The following is a 17,491-nucleotide window of genomic DNA, read 5'->3' on the forward strand; positions in this document are numbered from 1 at the left end:
CCCAAAACAAACATTAAAGCTATCCCATGACTTTATACCACTTATTCTTTTTAACAGATGCTGTTACGTATCATAACCTCATCGTCTGCAGAGAGAAACTGCCACTCAGAATACACACATAATGAAGAACATAAAGACATCAGGGGATTGTGAAGATATTTAACTGGAACTTGGTCTTCATTACATCTATATCGTGTTCTATATTAATTGTTATTAGCTAACCTCTGTTGTTAGAGCACTGTCATTTTTGCAACAATCTGCCATTGTCAATAAAAAATAAATGTACCTAATTGACACAATAAGCTTTTATTTTTAATTTTTTTTAATCTAAAACCCAAATGGTTACAAGATACAATAAGACCAGACAGATCGATGACTAATATACTAATATTAATGAAAATAAATATTGTTGAAAAGGTTATTTATAACACCAGTAAGGTCCTACAGCACTTTCAATGCATGGTTCTTTATGGAACCTTAGAAACAGGGTTCTGTTCTGTTGTTACAAACCGAAGAACCCTCATTTGGAACTATGTAGAACCAAGAGTTTTCTTAAGAGTGAGGTGTAGGTGATGTCATAGATTTTTGGCTGTTGTCCAGTTGAGCGTTGGCAGCGATTCATGCTATATGAAGTCCAGCGTAGTTCCCCGAACTGATGCATGCTTCCTTCATGATCTGTGTATGGATGCAGGCTATACAGTCAGTAGTCAGTGTTTAGCCATAGATATAACATTGAGTGGAACATCTTGGACTGAAGCTGACAGAATTAGATTATAATAAGTCATCAATTGTTAAGTAAAAATATAATGCTTTTATATAATATATTGTAGGCTTATATATTTAATAATGCACTTAACAATGGATTAGTTCACTTCAGAAATAAAATTTCCCGATAATTTACTCACCCCCACGTCTTCCAAGATATTTATGTCTTTCTTTCTTCTGGTTAAAAAGTATATAAATGTAAAAAAAAAATAATGAAAATGACCAATTGTTTGGCTAGATAGGACCCTTATTCCCCGGATCGTGTAGAGCCCTTTGAAACTGCAATTTGGACCTTTAACCCATTGGTTCCCATTGAATTCACTATATGGAGAAAAATCCTGGAATGTTTTCCTCAAAAACTTTAATTTCTTTTCTACTTAAGGAAGAAAGATTTGAGTATCTTAGATGACGTGGGAGTGAGTAAATTATCAAGAAATTGTAATTCTGAAGCGAACTAATCCTTTAATACTATATAGTACTTTATCAAATAATTTTTTTCTAGCCAGTTAACAAGCTACAGTATTGGAATTAGATACCTTACCTAATGTTATTGTAACATTTGGTGTCCAGCAGTCTTCCCGTGGTTGAAAAATGAATTGTGGGATTACATGAGATGATACATTTTAGTACTGTAAAGTGTTTTAGCGCCCTCTGGTGTTTATTTATGATTTCAGTTTGTACTGTAACTTGATGTGAAGTGAATTAAGTGATGATGTTACAATCTCAGGAAGGAAGGACCCAAAAGCAGAAAAATTATTAACCACAATTTACTGAATAATAATAATATAGACAGTACATAAATCAGGCAGAGTCCAGGGAAATCAAATCCGGATCGTGAGACGAGAATCAATGTCAGGATGGTCAGGCGAGGGGCAAACAGAACTAACAAGGAAACCCTAACTCACAACTGGAAACAGGCAGGTGTTCACAGCAACATAGCAATGCAGAGAGAGAGGCGATCGGTAAACCTGGGAAATCTAAACTCCAGCACCAGTAATAGTCCAACTGGTCAACAGCAACAGAGAGCAAGGAATCCTGGAGAGGAACGGGGAATCGCACAACCTGGGAAGAGAAATAACATGTCAGATATCAGAACACTAGACAAGAAAAAAAAAACGGACAGGTGAACAGCAAAAAGCACAGAACACACTGGCAGAGAACAAAGAGGAAGGAAGCGGAGATATGGAATAGAAATCAAGCAATAATGAGAGACAGGTGAGCAAAAACATGCAGACGTGCTGAAACACAAACTGGGGTGTGTTTCCCGAAAGCATCGTTAAGCTTTTTATTTATTTTTTATAAATAGAATAGAAGAGAAAGTGTTAGTATTACTGGATCAAGTGCTGCCGAAAAAGATGCGTCTTCAGCCGTTTCTTTGAACATGGCTACGGACTTAGCAGCTCAGGGGTGTGTTTCCCGAAAGCATCGTTAGCCAACTATGGTTGCAAGTTCCGTCGTTATCAGCAGTTCAACGAGTCGGTGTTTCCCGAAACCATCGTTCCATAAAACATTCGCAAACAGCATCGCTTCTTTTTCGACAGCACTTGATCCAGTAATACTAACACTTTTCTCTACTATTCTATTCTATTCTATTCTGTTCTATAATAAAATAAATAAATAAATAAATAAATAACATTTACTGCATTAGATTAAACTGAGAAGGGTCATAGCACTTGTCCTACTGTTAATTTAACTGCTTCTATTGTTCTCATTTGTAAGTCACTTTGGATAAAAGCGTCTGCTAAATTAATAGAACCAAACGAACGTCATAAGTTGACCTCATACAACAATATCATTTTTTTTTAAAGCCAGTTCATGACCCCTTTAATAAATCCTTATCTTGAGCAAAATAGGCTAGCTGACATTCAGTAATTCTATATATTTTATTTGGAATATATACAAATGTCATTTACGTCTTTAAGTTTGTCCAGAGATTTAAAGCACAGTTTTTGAAGAGTGCGCATGTGTGAACGTGCGCTATAAGAACAAGCCTATGATTGAATCTGGAAATAGAGGAAAATAACTGAGAAAAATGAGAAATAGTCCACAGATGCCATGTCTGTAATTTATAGCAAAACATCTAGCGTTAATTCGATCTCAAACAGATTCATTAAAAGAAGTTATTACTCCACCACGTGCGTGACATCCTTAACCAACGTGGTTGAACGACCACTTTGCGACAATATGGTTTCAGGAAAATGTCCCCAGATAGCATGTAATCATTGAGACAATGTTGAGTCAGTGTTGATGCATTAACAGTAACACTAATTACGTTGAATTAACGTTACAAAGTGATGTTGTTTTTGCATCACTCATGCACCCTCAGTTAATGGTGAAGCAATGTTGAGATTTCAACCAAAAATCAACGGTAATAGTATTGATTCAACATTACAAAGTGATATTTTATGAACATCACTTTTGCACCCTCAGTTAATGTTGAAACTGTTGAATAAAAAATCAATAGTAATGCTACTGAATCAACATTACACTATGATTGATTCTACATCACCGATGCTGAATCAATACTGAAATTAATAATCAATGGTAAAATTGGATCAACATTACACTAAGGCCAAATCCCAATTCTACCCCTTACCCCTTCACTTTAGGGGGAAGGGCCAGATAGCCCTTGAAACGAAGATTTTTCGGGATCACACTTCAAACGAAGGGGTATGAGAAATGTACCTGCATACACTGGCTACAACATGGCTGCCAATAATAATTTTCTTTATGTTACATTCAATCTTGTGTTCATATTTACGGTCATGTTCTTCAAAGAAACGTTTGCAAAAAAAAATCACTGAAGTTCGCTAACGATAGTCCCGCAACATATTTTCATGTCTGATAACTGGAGAATGTAATTGCGGCAGGGAACTGGCTTATCTTTTACCGGACGTCTGCTATGAACGCATTGTTTTCTTGTGGTTATATGTGAACACGATATAAACGAACAGTGCTTAGAGTTTTGTGCTTTTTGCAACATGATCAATCAGTCTTGTATGTTCTTTATCAAACAGGGACACCAGAGGAAACCCGGAGGCTCATTCGTTTTCGCGCTGACAACGAGCAACGTTTCCTGAAGTCCAAAAATTCGTAGGCGTCGAAGATATCGTCATCTCCGTTGTTTTCTGCGAACTTCAGAAGAAAAATGCAAAAAAAATAGCTGTAACCCACGCAACTGAGATGACAACAGCTGACGATGGCATCTTGGAAGTTTGTGATAAACATCGGCGCATCTCCTGTGACGCATGCGCTAGCGGCGATGTATAATGACGTGTAACGGTGTAGTAGAGGTGTCCCATTTCTTAGGGGAATATTTTCACCCCTACGCCTTGCCACTCTGTTTCAAGGGGCAAGGGGTAGGCGAAGGGGTATAAAATAGAATTGGGATTGGGCCTAAGATGTTGAATCTACATCACTGCTGTTGAATCTACACTGAAATTAACAGAAATAATCTTTGGTAATATGGTTTGATCAATGTTACAATGTGATGTTGATTCTAAATAGGTTCAGGATTATATCAGACTACTGCCTCTTTTCCTTTTGGGTTCTCTGAAATCTGAAAAAGAAAACATGATGTTACTCAAGAACAAGTCAATTCAGTTGCCACATTCAAGAAATTCAAGAATGTTAATATACTAAACACAATATGATTCACTTTTTTAAAAAGTTGCTGAACACAAAATATTCTAACTACAATTATATCGTTAAATTCTGTTTATTTCATTTATTTTTCTAAAATCTATTAATGCTTCAATATCAAAAGAAAGCACTATAGCAGGGGTGTCTGATTTTATCTCCAGCCCTATAATTAAACACACCTGAGGCAGATAATCAAGGTCATTAAGCTATTCAAGGTCATTAGGATCAACGAACACTTCCAGGTAGGTGTTGGAGCTAAACTCTTCATGAAGAGGAACAAACACCTCTGAGCTATAGCCATTAGCTGTATCTCAGTTCATTTTCTGTGAAACTACATAGCATTCAAGTAACAAGTTTATCTTGTAAAATAAAAGAGCTTAGTTTTTTCCAATGAAAATTTCTTTAAAGGGATGGTTCAGCCCGAAATGAAAATTCTGTCATCATTTACCCACCCTCAAGTTGTTCCAAAACCTGTATGAGTTTCTTTCTTCTGTTGAACACAAAAGAAGATGTTTTAAAGAATGTTGGTAACCAGAAAGTTGACGGTGGCCGTTAATTTCCATGGTAGAAAATAAATACCATGGAAGTCCATGGCTATCATCAACTGTCTGGATGCCAACATTCTTCACGCTCTTCTTTTGTGTTCAACAGAACAAAGAAATATATTCTTCAGAAAAAGAAAGGGTGAATAAATGATGACCGAATTTTCATTTCAGGCTGAACTATCCCTTTATTCACCTTATTTAGACCTTAATCTCTTTAAATATCACAAAATAGCCATGTCAGTCACTAATAAACACAAGATGTTTTTTGTTATTGTGTTTCAGTGGAAACAAGCTAAACTGAATGGAAATCAGTTACATTTCTCAAATTTAATACAGATTCAGGAATATGAATGATTACCTGATTAAGCAGTGACAAGTCCCAGGTCAGGTGATTATGCTGTCGACAACAACTCGGTGTATAATCAATGTCAGCATTATCAGGAGGGTGCTTCTTTTTTTTTAATATTGTCCATCTTCGTCAGCCTTCATTCCTACTAAAGGAGCAATGTGCTCTGCATGCAAGCACTGACGGATGCAAGACATGGGCTATGTTTGCAGTGTAACTTTCTTGCTGTCTATTGCACTTCAAGAAATGTGTTAAATGACGTTAGAACTTTATTCAGGAAATTCGTAATAAACTTTACTAAAGCAATGTGCATTTTTTAAGAATGTAGATGCACCATTGTTTGAAACTGTGCTAGAGAAGTCATGTAAGTATGTCCGGTGCTTCAACAAACAAGACGTCTGTGTAGGATGCACCTATGTTTTCTCTCTAATGAGGAAGCATTAGACTACTGAGAAGTGCACATGCAAAACCAAAATGGGCGTTTACCAATCAGTGGCCAATTTCAAACTACAATAAATGTTTTTCAACCATTTTTTAACAGACTTGCTAAAATCATGAAGGCCCACCCTTAAACCAAGCCCCCAGTGGATTAGAGCAAATCGGGTAAAGCGGTTGAAAACGCCCCACTGATAGAGAAACACCCACTAGTGTTCTGCAGAGATACATGCCTGAATGATCTTGAGCTCATCAACTACAAATCACTGTTAGTTCAATGTCACTGTCTTCACCCATGTGTGCTGTTGACTTTTGTAAAAATTTCAATGCTGATCCAACACACTTTAAACACTGAAATGTCAATCTCAACCAAAATGATGGTTTGGATCAAAACTCAGCATTGTATCAATGCTACCATGCTGTCTGGGTCGTGAATAGCTACAGTAGTTGATTTCTTCAACGATGCATCGTACTATGGTAGTTAAGCAGCGAGTTACGTCGTTGTGCGGGAAACGCACCCCCGATGTGTGCGAACGCACGTGAAAAACAGAAACAAAACAAGAAGAAAGCAGAAGGAAGTTCAAACCTGTGTTCTGACAGAAGAAGGAAACTGGTTCCTCTCCTTCTGCAACTTGATTATACCAGCAACCGCAATCTGTCATTAAAGAGCATCAAACAAACACTCATTGTTTGAATTGCACAATAAAATTGACATAAAGATGATGCTTTATTAAACATATCATAAAGCTCAGAGTAGGGGAAATGTAAGTTTTCTTTTTTGATCCATGAAATGATGATGCAGGTCACTTATGGCTCGTTTCCACTGAGCGGCATGGTACGGTACGGTACAGTACGGTACGCATTTATTTCCGTTTCCACTGTCAAAAGTTGTGAATGGTTCCAAAATGCCGAACCGTACCGTACCACTTTTTCAGTACCCTTCCGTTGGGGAACCTAGCACAGTGGTACGGTACTAAAGGGTGGAGCTAGACTCACTGCAGAACATTGATTGGTTGACAGAGTATCGTCACTTGCACGTGCTACAAGGGGAATGATAGCATAAGAAGCGCCATTTTTTTATATACAGTTTAAATATAATACTACTGTTACTGTGTCACGAAATGTAATTTTAAGAGTTTTTCAGGCAAGAATGTAGTTGTTTAAAGCTCAAATCTGTGGTTTATTTATAAAGATTTATGAAAATTTGATCCAGGTTGTGAGATCCAGGCGATCACCGGGCTCGGCGCTCATGTACCCCACCTGGAACAACCTTTCCTCGGCTAGTCCTTCTGACGTTTGCCGCTGACTCTGACGTCTCAGTAGTGGTTAAACATGAGATATAATTTGTCTTGTGTATGTCTAACCGGCGATATTTGGTCTTGTGAATCTATAATTTGTTCCCTGGCCAAACTGAGGGCTAAGTGAAATTTCATAACTTTATATTTAGGCTATTTAACTTTACCGTTGTAACGTTAGACTAGAGCGCTGACTTTGTATGTTTGACTGAATTGTTTGCTTTATTTCTTATTGTATAGCTTCTTGTACTTTTTACCTATACTTTTATAATGGCTATTATTGATAAAACTGAAATTTAACAAAAAGAGACAGGGTTTAGTTTTGTAAAAAAAAAAAATTATTACAGTGAAGATGATCAGAGTACAAATGCACATATTGCATGAACCATATTAATAAGTTTAATATTTGTAACATTTAAACGAAAAGAGGCAGGGTTGTGGGGTAAATTATTATTATTTTTTGTTATAAATAGGCTAACGTTACATGCAGTGAATATAATCAATACGCGTTGCCTGAACCACATTTGTGTGGCTATAATGTTTAAGATTTCTTTAAATGAAAACGTAAAGAGGCAGTGTGGTGTTTTATAACATATTTCGGTTTTATTGTTGCTTAAAATGTACATACAGAGATAACCGGAGTAGCAGAGCGAGCTGAGTGACGCTTTGAAGAACGCACTGTTCCATTTGCAGAATTACCGGACTCGCGTCCTCGGGAGTCTTTCTCCTGAGTCAGAATTGGCAAGTCCGAACTTTGCGTACTTGGTATTGAGAAACGCCTAATATCGGCGCTTGGCTTCTTGTGACAAACATGCTGAGAAGCAAGAACAAGATCAGGGGCCTGTTTCAGAAAGGAAGTTCAACCAACTCTGAGTTAAAACTTGAACTCTGAGTTGACTTACCCTGAGATGGGAAACTCTGAGTTTTCGGTTACAGAACAGCTGAAATTAGTTAGTTCAATCAACTCTGAGTTGACCTACTCTGAGTTAAGCGTGTGCACCACCACTATAAAAAGCCATTATCAATGGAGCGCAGATATTATGAGTCACCATGGCAACAGCGCCAGACAAAAAGAGGTCTGCATGTTTCTCACCTTTACATTTTAATTAGTTATACAGTGTTGGGTGTAATTAATTACCAAGTAATCTAAATACTGCAATTTAATTAAAGGGATTACTCTTAATTCTTCTGTAATTTAAAGTAAAATCTGATGTAAATGCATTAGACTATAGAACAATTCTGTATATTTAACATACATTTTTAAAAGGTATATTTTTTATGTAACCTTCTCCCTCTACACACTTTGGTCAATTCAAGAATAATTCATGCAATTTTATATTGTTTATTTGAAAGCATTAAAAGTGCAGTTTCTTGTCTCTCCTTGTAGGCCTATTGTTCAAGTGGTTGAGGTTGATATGGGATTTAGTAATTAGTAATAAGTAGACATTAATCTAATTACACTGTTGAAGATGTCATTTGTAGTTAGTAATACAAGTACTTACCCAACTGTTATAATATCAGAGGTGAAAGAACAGTGTGTTATTCAACCTAATTTTAATTTTCATGTAGGGGCAATCCTGCAGGCATTAAAAGAACATGGCAGCAGCTGAAAATTAAATATAAAAACATAATTCAATTAGGTAAGGCTTGAGCATATCATGGGTGTAGGCTACTTGACTTTACATTTGACATAAATAACTAAATAGCATCCAGTGTCAAGCAGTGCAGCAGCATTTTTGGCTGAGGGAATTCCTGGAGGGACTTCAGAGCCAGTCACTCCCGAAGATCCAAGGGCCTTCATAAAATGTAAGAGGTTTACATGTGTCATTTTTTTATATAGGCTATTTTCCATTTATTTTACTTTGGGTTGGGTTTTTTGTTGGTCCCAACATATTCTGATGGTAATATCTGTCTTTTGGAGCCTCCTGTCCCAACAGAACCCCAGGCAGTTGTAAGTCGCCTACTCAATACACCAGAAATTATGATAAATGGTGTTATAAAGTGTACTCAACCAAATGCTCATCACATGGGGATAAAGAGTTTCTGCTGCCACAGAGAGGTAATGTTAATATTATGTGTCTACACATCACACAATCTACACATTCAGATTTTTTTCACATATTTATGTGGAGTAGCCTATAGCCTAGAATATAAGTTTATATCCAAGTATAAACGGGTATTCTTATCCCCCCTCCCCCCCCCCCCACTTCTGGTGCACAGATGAACACAGTTCAGTGATTTCCAGTAAATGCCACAGTTTAATTCTGTAGAATTTGTTTAGAACTACATTATGTAATTCTAATCTACTACTGTATTTTCATTTGCCAGTTAAGGAGTTATATAGACGTCATCTTATAAAAATAAAATAAAATAAAATAAAATAAAAAACAGCAGTAAAAATAGCAATATTTTATTTATTATTTTTATTAATAAAAATGTACTGAAAGAATGAATGAGGTGTTTAAACACCACTTCCTCTTTAAAAAAGGGGAGGAGACCGAAATAAACTCTGGGTTTACCGAAGAAAACCTGTTCCCGACCAGGTTAGGTTCACAGAGTAAGTTACCATGGTAACTGACTCTGAGTATAAGTTACCTCTCTTTCAGAAACAGGCTTGACTTACTCTGCTTTCTCAGGTTTAACATACCTCCCATTCTGAAACAGAAAACTCAGAGTTTCCCTCATTTCAGGGTTAACATACTCAGAGTTTTCACTTAACCTCCTTTCTGAAACAGGCCCCTGCTGTATGTCATCCATTGTTGTTTGACGTTGATCGCTTCTTTCCGGCATAGGCTACACCATGCCTATCAAGTAAGGGTACTGTTAGCAGTGGAAACGCTAGCCGATTCATGGTTTACCGACCCGAACCGTACCGTACTGTACCGCACCGCTCAGTGGAAACGAGCCAATAGGCTCTACCGTCAGTTTGTTTATCAGTTTCTTACAGTTTTTATGATTTTCATGCATCAAAGGACACATCTTCTGTTTTTTCTGCTTATTTATTTAAAGAATCATTTTTGTCGTTTTTGATTTTACTGAGATTTTGACTGACTTTTGCTCCTTTGTCATCATATGCATCAGTCAAAATGTGAATCAAAACCATAATTCTTACTGTTAGGTGCCTCTGATTCTTTGGTGTTGCGTTTCAAAAGATCAGCTCCTCCGGCCTTCTTCAGTTCTTTCACTTTTATATCCAGTTCCTTCTCCCTTATATCCAGTTCCTTTTCCTTTTTGTCCAGTTGCTCCGCTCTTTTATCCATTTCCTTCGATCTTTTATCCAATTCCATCGCTGCTTTTTTAAGATTTGCATTCTCTCTCTCACTTGACTGCATGATGTAACATTAAGATTGTATTTTTACAACAAGTTTTATGTACAGTTTTATCCACTGTAAATGAAGAGTGAATTCAGTGTATATATTTTATCTGTTCACAGGAACATATCCAAAAATCACTTGCACAGTGTGATATATTTCCTGCAGTTGTGTACTAACAATAGCCCTCTGTGTAGAGTTTCCTGTTAAAACGGTGTCGTGTTAGCGGCCCCTAAGTTAATAACTAATGATCATTGCGACGGAAGTGAATCAATCAAATTAACTTTAGCTGGAATATAACTTTATTCAAGAACTGCTATAAAGCCAAAACAATCTCTGTTACTTTAAACTATCCTTGTATCTCTGTAAAGCCGCTTTGGAACAATCTACATTGTTAAAAGCGATATATAAATGAAGATGACTTGACTTGACTTGACTAATGTTGATATAGCTAATAGCTACTGCTAGTCTCATACAGGCAAACTAACACTGTCACGTTGTGGGTTTTGTTTTTTGTTTCTTGTTCTTTTCTGTCACGTGATCCCCTGGTCTAGTCATGTGATCCTGTCATGTGTTCCCTTGTCTGTTGTGTCATTGGTTGATTCATGGGCGTCGGAAGAAAAAAAAAAGTGGGTGGGTCCTCCCCCAGAAAATTTTTACTGGAGTAAATACCATATTCTGGTGCCTTTTAATTAAACAAGTCAATTAAACTAAACTCCACTTCACGTCGCGCGGTTCTTTGCCTCCACGTCGAGCATTAAATGCACAGCTATCCGTGGATTATCCCCCTAATTCCATGGTCATTTGCCAGCAATGACAACTTAAAGCTGTTATTGATGTCTGCAATGCAATATTTGACTGGAAGGGTACAACGGGCGGTTACTTTCGTCAGTTGCGGCTCGTTGAGAAATATAATGTAGCGATTCAGCGGAAATAGAGTTTAATTTATTAGGGAATTCCTCAAGTGGAATGGATTTGACTGACGGCGGCTCTGAAAAGCGAACAGACAAATGCGCTGAATTAGAGACGGTAAAAGTGAGTGGGTAGCCAATAATATCATTGGTCTTAAAAAGTGGGTGGGTCTTGTCCCACCCATATACAATGGTTCCGACGCCCATGGGTTGATTGTTTAAATGTTCACAGGTGTCCCTTGTCTATAGTCTTATATATTTAAGCCCTCATGTTTGCCCTGTGACTATACAGTATACAGTATGTGATCTGTATAGTCACAGCGTGTACAAATAACAAGGTCACATGAGACACAGCCATCTACTAGTCTACTAGTGCTTCGCCTTCTGAGAATATAGTTCCCAGTATGTATACGGTTAGAAGATGGCTGTGTCTCATGTGACCTTGTTATTTGTACACGCTGTGACTATACAAATCACAATGTTATTTTGTCACTCATTTGGAGCAGTATGCTAGCTGGAGCCATTTACCTCCAGTCTTTGTGCTAAGCTAGGCTAGCGGTCGGTGCGTCAGACAGAGTTACGGCACACACGGAGATGAGAAGGGTATGTATGGACTTATCTAACTCTGGGGGATACGGTGAATAAGCTAAAGTCCCAAAAAGTCGGCGTGTTCCTTTTAAATGTTCACAGGTGTCCCATGTCTAGTCGTTAGTCTTGTATATTTAAACTCTCGTGTTTGCCCTGTGTCTTTGTAGAGTATGGAATATTTCTTGTTGATGTTCTTGTTTTGAGTTTCATGCCTCATGCCTGGTCATGCCTTTGTTTCATGTTTGATCATGTTTTGTTGATTTAAGTTGCATTTGGGTTCAACTTGCCTCCAGGGTTCTATGATTTCAAACACATTGAATAACATTATAACTTTCAACACACTCAAATGCAGTTTAGTGTGATAGTGTAGACCAAGTGAAACAGCGCTGCGTTACCTCACAAGTTTCATTAATCTAATAAACCAACCGTCCCCATTGACTTTGCATTGCGAGAGGCTGCCTCCTTGTCATTTCTTGCTTCTAACAAAAGACAGAAAAATGCCTAAAAACTGCTGTGTGACAAGGTGTACAGCAAACAAGCTAAAAAACCCAGAAATAAGTTTTTATTAGCTCTCGACCCCAAAAAACGAGTGCTTAGGACATAAAAGTGGACACAGGCAGTTGAGACAGAGCGTCACGTGTCTCATTACTGAGAACTAACGTACGTCCGCTGGAGGAGACCGTAATCGGCAACACAGGATAGTTTATCTTACAGAAATATAATATATAAAACTGACATTTGGATATTTGACTCACCAGTGACCAAATGTTTAACTTACTGCACACGTAGTGTATTTTTAGTGCATACTGAGTGTCAGGATCCCACAATTTACCCATTCGTTCCAGCCTGTATCCACTTTTATGTCCTCAAACGCTCGTTTTTTGGGGTCGACAGCTTATGAAAACGTATTTCTGGGTTTCTTAGCTTGTTTGCTGTACACCTTGTCACACAGCAGCTTTTAGGCATTTTTCTGTCTTTTGTTAGAAGCAAGAAATGACAATGGCAAGGCAGCCTCTCGCAATGCAAAGTCAATGGAGACGGTTGGTTTGTTTTCCCCCTTGGTGGGCGTGGTCTTCAGATTATGATGCGTTGCGCTCTGCCTCTATAGCCGTGGGACTCGCGTGTGGCGCTGATATCTCTCTCGTCTCATTAGCAATCGCACCCTGCTTCATACCACACTATGACACCTGTTCAACAAGATTTCATTTTTAATATGAATCAGAATGAATGAATAATTTTCATATAGTTGCATTTGTTTGGTTCTTTTGCTCAAACAATTTTTATTTATTTTTTTATTAACTGTAAACTGCAAACATTAAACTGCTGAAATTTTATGTCTTTAACTGGAAGTGTTGTTGTTAACTCTGCCCAACTAGAAGTGACATAACTTGTCAAGTATTGTTTCCTGTAGATCTCTGGTTGTAAGTCTATGTTCATGACCACGAACCCAGCAGTTTCCCTCCTTTGTTTATGCCATGGGAATAGACATAATTCCCGGCATGGATTTGAACTTGAAAAATTGTGTATACTGACATCTTTTTGCAGTTCTAATGTTCATTCATGTTTAATTTGTGCTATAACTAAAATAGATGATCAGTTCATATGCTATTTGAACTAACGCGCTACACATTAAGTTAAATGGTATTTATTTTAAAATTCAAATAGTAAATAAATGGTATTTATTACATTTTAAAGCTTGTCTTCTTTGCTCTGCAATATATTTTTCACTGTGTGAGAACATGTGGAGTGAGAGCAGAATGGCTTGGCGGACGTAGCAACAGTAACTAAGAGGGGCGGGTCTTTAAACTTGACTTGGACTCGACTCAGACTCGACAAAGGTGGACTCGGACCCAACACATTGTTTCCTGTAGATCTCTGGTTTTAAGTCTGTTTATGTTCCTGTTTTTCCTGTTCTGAGTTTTCATGCCACACTATGTTTTTGTTTCTTGTTTGATCTTGTCTGTAAGAAATTGCACTTGGGTTCTCTATTATTTGCCTCTAGCGGATCCTTACACTGTTGCATAATTTATTTAATTTTTTTCTGAGCCAACATTATTATCACACAAATACTTATTAAAGCTACAAGAGATATTCAGTCTGATTTTCTCTTTGTACTTTGCATGATTAACATTAATGACACACATTATCAGCCTGTCAGTGTGTGAATACTGAATTTGAGTTCCTTTTTCGCACTTTCAATAACTCCTTCTAACATCAAGCACGTCTTGCTCTTTATTACTAATTCATCCATGTTGCTTTTTTGCTCTAACGAGTCAGTAATTCCTGCTAAACCAAAAGCTTCACAGATATATTTGCATTCTGCGATATATAAAGGGTATAGAAAAGGTTCAATCGATTCTCACTTTATATAATCGCTACCCTGGAAATCCAGAGTTCTCACGAGAGCACAAGTTGAATTTGCTCAGCGAGTTACTCTGGTGTCAAGTAATGATGCTCATTAACTATGCCCCTCGATCTGAGCTGCACCAATCACATCGGGTTATCTGATATAGGCGGGCCAGTGGCGAGCTAAACAGAAGACGACAGCGCTGTGATGTCGAAGTCATTAGTAAACATTGCGAGATGGCTATGGATGAACACTAGTTGTTTGAAACGGCTTTGGCCGCTACAATGAACGAGTTAAACTTGGCTTTTTATCTAAAAGAGGAACAGAAGACGCCGCTCGAATCGTTCCTTTGCAAGAAGGGCGTTTTTGCTGTTTTGCCGACCGGATACGGTAAGAGTCTAATCTACCAGTTAGCTCCGCTGGTAGCTAAGCGTATGGGGCTTGTTGTGATTGGTCGTAGTGTTATCCAATTGCGTGCAGCGAGATTTTCAAATGCATGCTTGGTGCCGCCCCTCGAGCTGGCCGATTTTCATTAGTCGACCCCAGACCATTAATCTTTCAGATTTAGGTCTGGAATTCCAGGCTATATCATCACCACGATATAGCCTGTATCATCATCATATTACCCAGTACTAGAAAGCAGATTTGCAAAACACATTTGACGAGCTTGTTGACAAAACCAACAAACTATATTAACTATCAAGACAGGCTAATGCTTTAGTCCTTCATGTTAACTGAAAGCAAATCTGAAAGATGTTGTGTTTTAACCTTAATCAACAAGTAGAATCAAACATGGCATCCTCCTAAATTTATCTTATTCCAGAAAATTCCCTCAACCGATCCAAGATGACATAAAAAGTCATGCGCCACTTACACGCTGCAGTTCAATTCGTTTTTAGGGATTAATGCCGTTCTGGCATTAATTATATATATATATAATTTGTGTGTGTGTGTGGTTTAGTCTATTCCTCTTGCAATCATATTTTAACTGTTCTGAAACACTCCAATTATTGTGTGAAAGTGTTTTGCCTTTATGCATTTTCATTGTCAGTTTTTTTTAAATACATTTTCAGTGATTTTTTACACAGATGCATCTGCTAAATGAACAAATGTATACTTAAAGTACCATATTGAAAGAAGCAGAATGAATAGGCTATATCAAAACAACAACTGCATTATAATGTGAAATACTTATTAAGTTCATAAGCTGCATTATGTTAGCTGTGTCAAACTTTTAAATGAAAAATATATATACTTACATTTGCTGCCCCCATTTTCTCCTGAGGCTCGGCGATGTTTTGCGCAAAATCTGTTTGAAGAAAGCATAAATGTGACGTCGAGAAAGGGACACTTTTTGGAGATAGACATTTGGCGTTTTTCTATTCTGTAAAATAAAAATGAAGTGAAAGTAAGGAATGCTGTTTCTGACTCACCAGGATTACCCAAAAAATGTATGTGTGTGTTAATTGCAAACTCGCTCGGTGCAGTCAGAGGCTCTACTGAAGCAGATCTGTGCGATGATGTGTGAGCGACTCGAGCTGTCACGTGATGAACGAATGACTCGAACCCTTTTTTACAGTAGATGCTCGACCCCGAAGACTCAGGATGAACGAACGGCTTAGATCGGGAGGTGAGGTGAACTAACAGACTGCACAGCCTGAAGACCCAGACATGCAATGAATTCATCGTTTCTGTTTCTCATAAATCGGTCTTGTCCTTGCATTGCATTTTTTTTTTATTTTTTTTATTCTAAATGTGATAAACATTTTATGTGTTTGGGGAATTTGGCTATTAACATGTAACATTTTAATGATATTCTGCTGCAATGAACTAAATGACTTGGGAAAAAAGATTGGTTCATTTTGATGAATGAGATTCAAAGATCCGAGTCAGTAAAATGATCCGAACTTCCCATTCCCAACTCGAGGTTCAGGAGTTCACTGTTCTTATCACTGGTAGAGATGGGTGGTCCACTGTTTGTGATGATCAGGGATGGACTGGTCATCTAGATCACAGATGATCCCCTGCTCCCGATGGGCGTCCTTCTTTGAATTCGACACAGAATTCTCTGTTATAGCCTACACTGGTACGATATATGAGAAGGTCTTTCCTGAAGCTGAACCCTAACATCATAACCTCATCATTTCACTGCCACTCAGAATACACACATAATGAAGAACATAAAGACATCATAGGGGATTGTGAAGATATTTAACTGGAACTTGGTCTTCATTACATCTATATCGTGTTCTATATCAATTGTTATTAGCTAACCTCTGTTGTTAGAGCACTGTCATTTTTCCAACAATCTGCCATTGTCAATAAAAAATAAATGTAGCCTACCTAATTGACACAACAAGCTTTTAAAAAAAATAAATAATCTAAAACCCAAATGGTTACAAGATACAATAAGACCAGGTAGATAGAGGACTAAAAAAAATATATATAAAAAATAATATTAGTAATAGTTGTATTATTAATATGAAGAAGATACTAATATATTAATGAAAATAAATACTGTTGAAAAGGTTATTTATAACACCAGTAAGGTCCTACAGCACTTTCAATGCATGGTTCTTTATGGAACCTTAGAAACAGGGTTCTGTTCTGTTGTTACAAGCCAAAGAACCGGTAATTTGGAACCGTTTAGAACCAAGAGTTTTCTTAAGAGTGAGGTGCAGGTGATGTCATAGATTTTTGGCTGTTGTCCAGTTGAGCGTTGGCAGCGATTCATGCTATATGAAGTCCAGCGTAGTTCCCCGAACTGATGCATGCTTCCTTCATGATCTGTGTATGGATGCAGGCTATACAGTCAGTAGTCAGTGTTTAGCCATAGATATAACATTGAGTGGAACATCTTGGACTGAAGCTGAAAGAATTAGATTATAATAAGTCATCAATTGTAAAGTAAAAACTAGTTAGTTCACTTCAGAATAAAAATGTTCTGATAATTTACTCACCCCACGTCTTCCAAGATATTTATGTCTTTCTTTCTTCTGGTTAAAAAGTATATAAATGTAAAAAAAAAAATAATAGAAAATGACCAATTGTTTGGATAGATAGGACCCTTATTCCCCGGATCGTGTAGAGCCCTTTGAAACTGCAATTTGGACCTTTAACCCATTGGTTCCCATTGAATTCACTATATGGAGAAAAATCCTGGAATGTTTTCCTCAAAAACTTGAATTTCTTTTCTACTGAAGAAAGAAAGATTTGAGTATCTTAGATGCAGGGGTGCCACCATCAATTTTGGGCCCTATGAAAGAATATGAGGTTGGGCACTACCGCACCCATTCCGTTAATAAA

General features: G+C 37.5%; 1 protein-coding gene across 2 annotated transcripts in view; it reads right to left on the minus strand.

Moving 5' to 3' along the window:
• Positions 1–1,516: 1,516 nt before the first annotated feature.
• The window catches only part of LOC309478197 (uncharacterized protein), a 60,104-nt gene continuing 44,129 nt past the window's right edge, over positions 1,517–17,491 (minus strand). The window contains exons 2-6 of one of the 2 annotated variants that reach the window (XM_082141811.1): positions 15,619–15,658; positions 15,445–15,494; positions 10,141–10,354; positions 6,320–6,388; positions 1,517–1,827 (exon numbers count right to left, since the gene is read on the minus strand). In XM_082141811.1, coding sequence (XP_081997937.1) covers positions 1,775–1,827; positions 6,320–6,388; positions 10,141–10,354; positions 15,445–15,459 — 351 coding nt within the window. In that variant the 5' untranslated portion in view covers positions 15,460–15,494; positions 15,619–15,658 and the 3' untranslated portion in view covers positions 1,517–1,774. Of the gene's footprint in view, positions 1,828–6,319; positions 6,389–10,140; positions 10,355–15,444; positions 15,495–15,618; positions 16,527–17,491 lie in introns of those variants that run through there. The other variant, XM_082141810.1, reaches the window with a different exon arrangement.

Source organism: Leuciscus leuciscus, assembly GCF_965113295.1.
Source record: "Leuciscus leuciscus genome assembly, chromosome: 16".
In the NCBI taxonomy this organism is placed as follows: domain Eukaryota; kingdom Metazoa; phylum Chordata; class Actinopteri; order Cypriniformes; family Leuciscidae; genus Leuciscus; species Leuciscus leuciscus.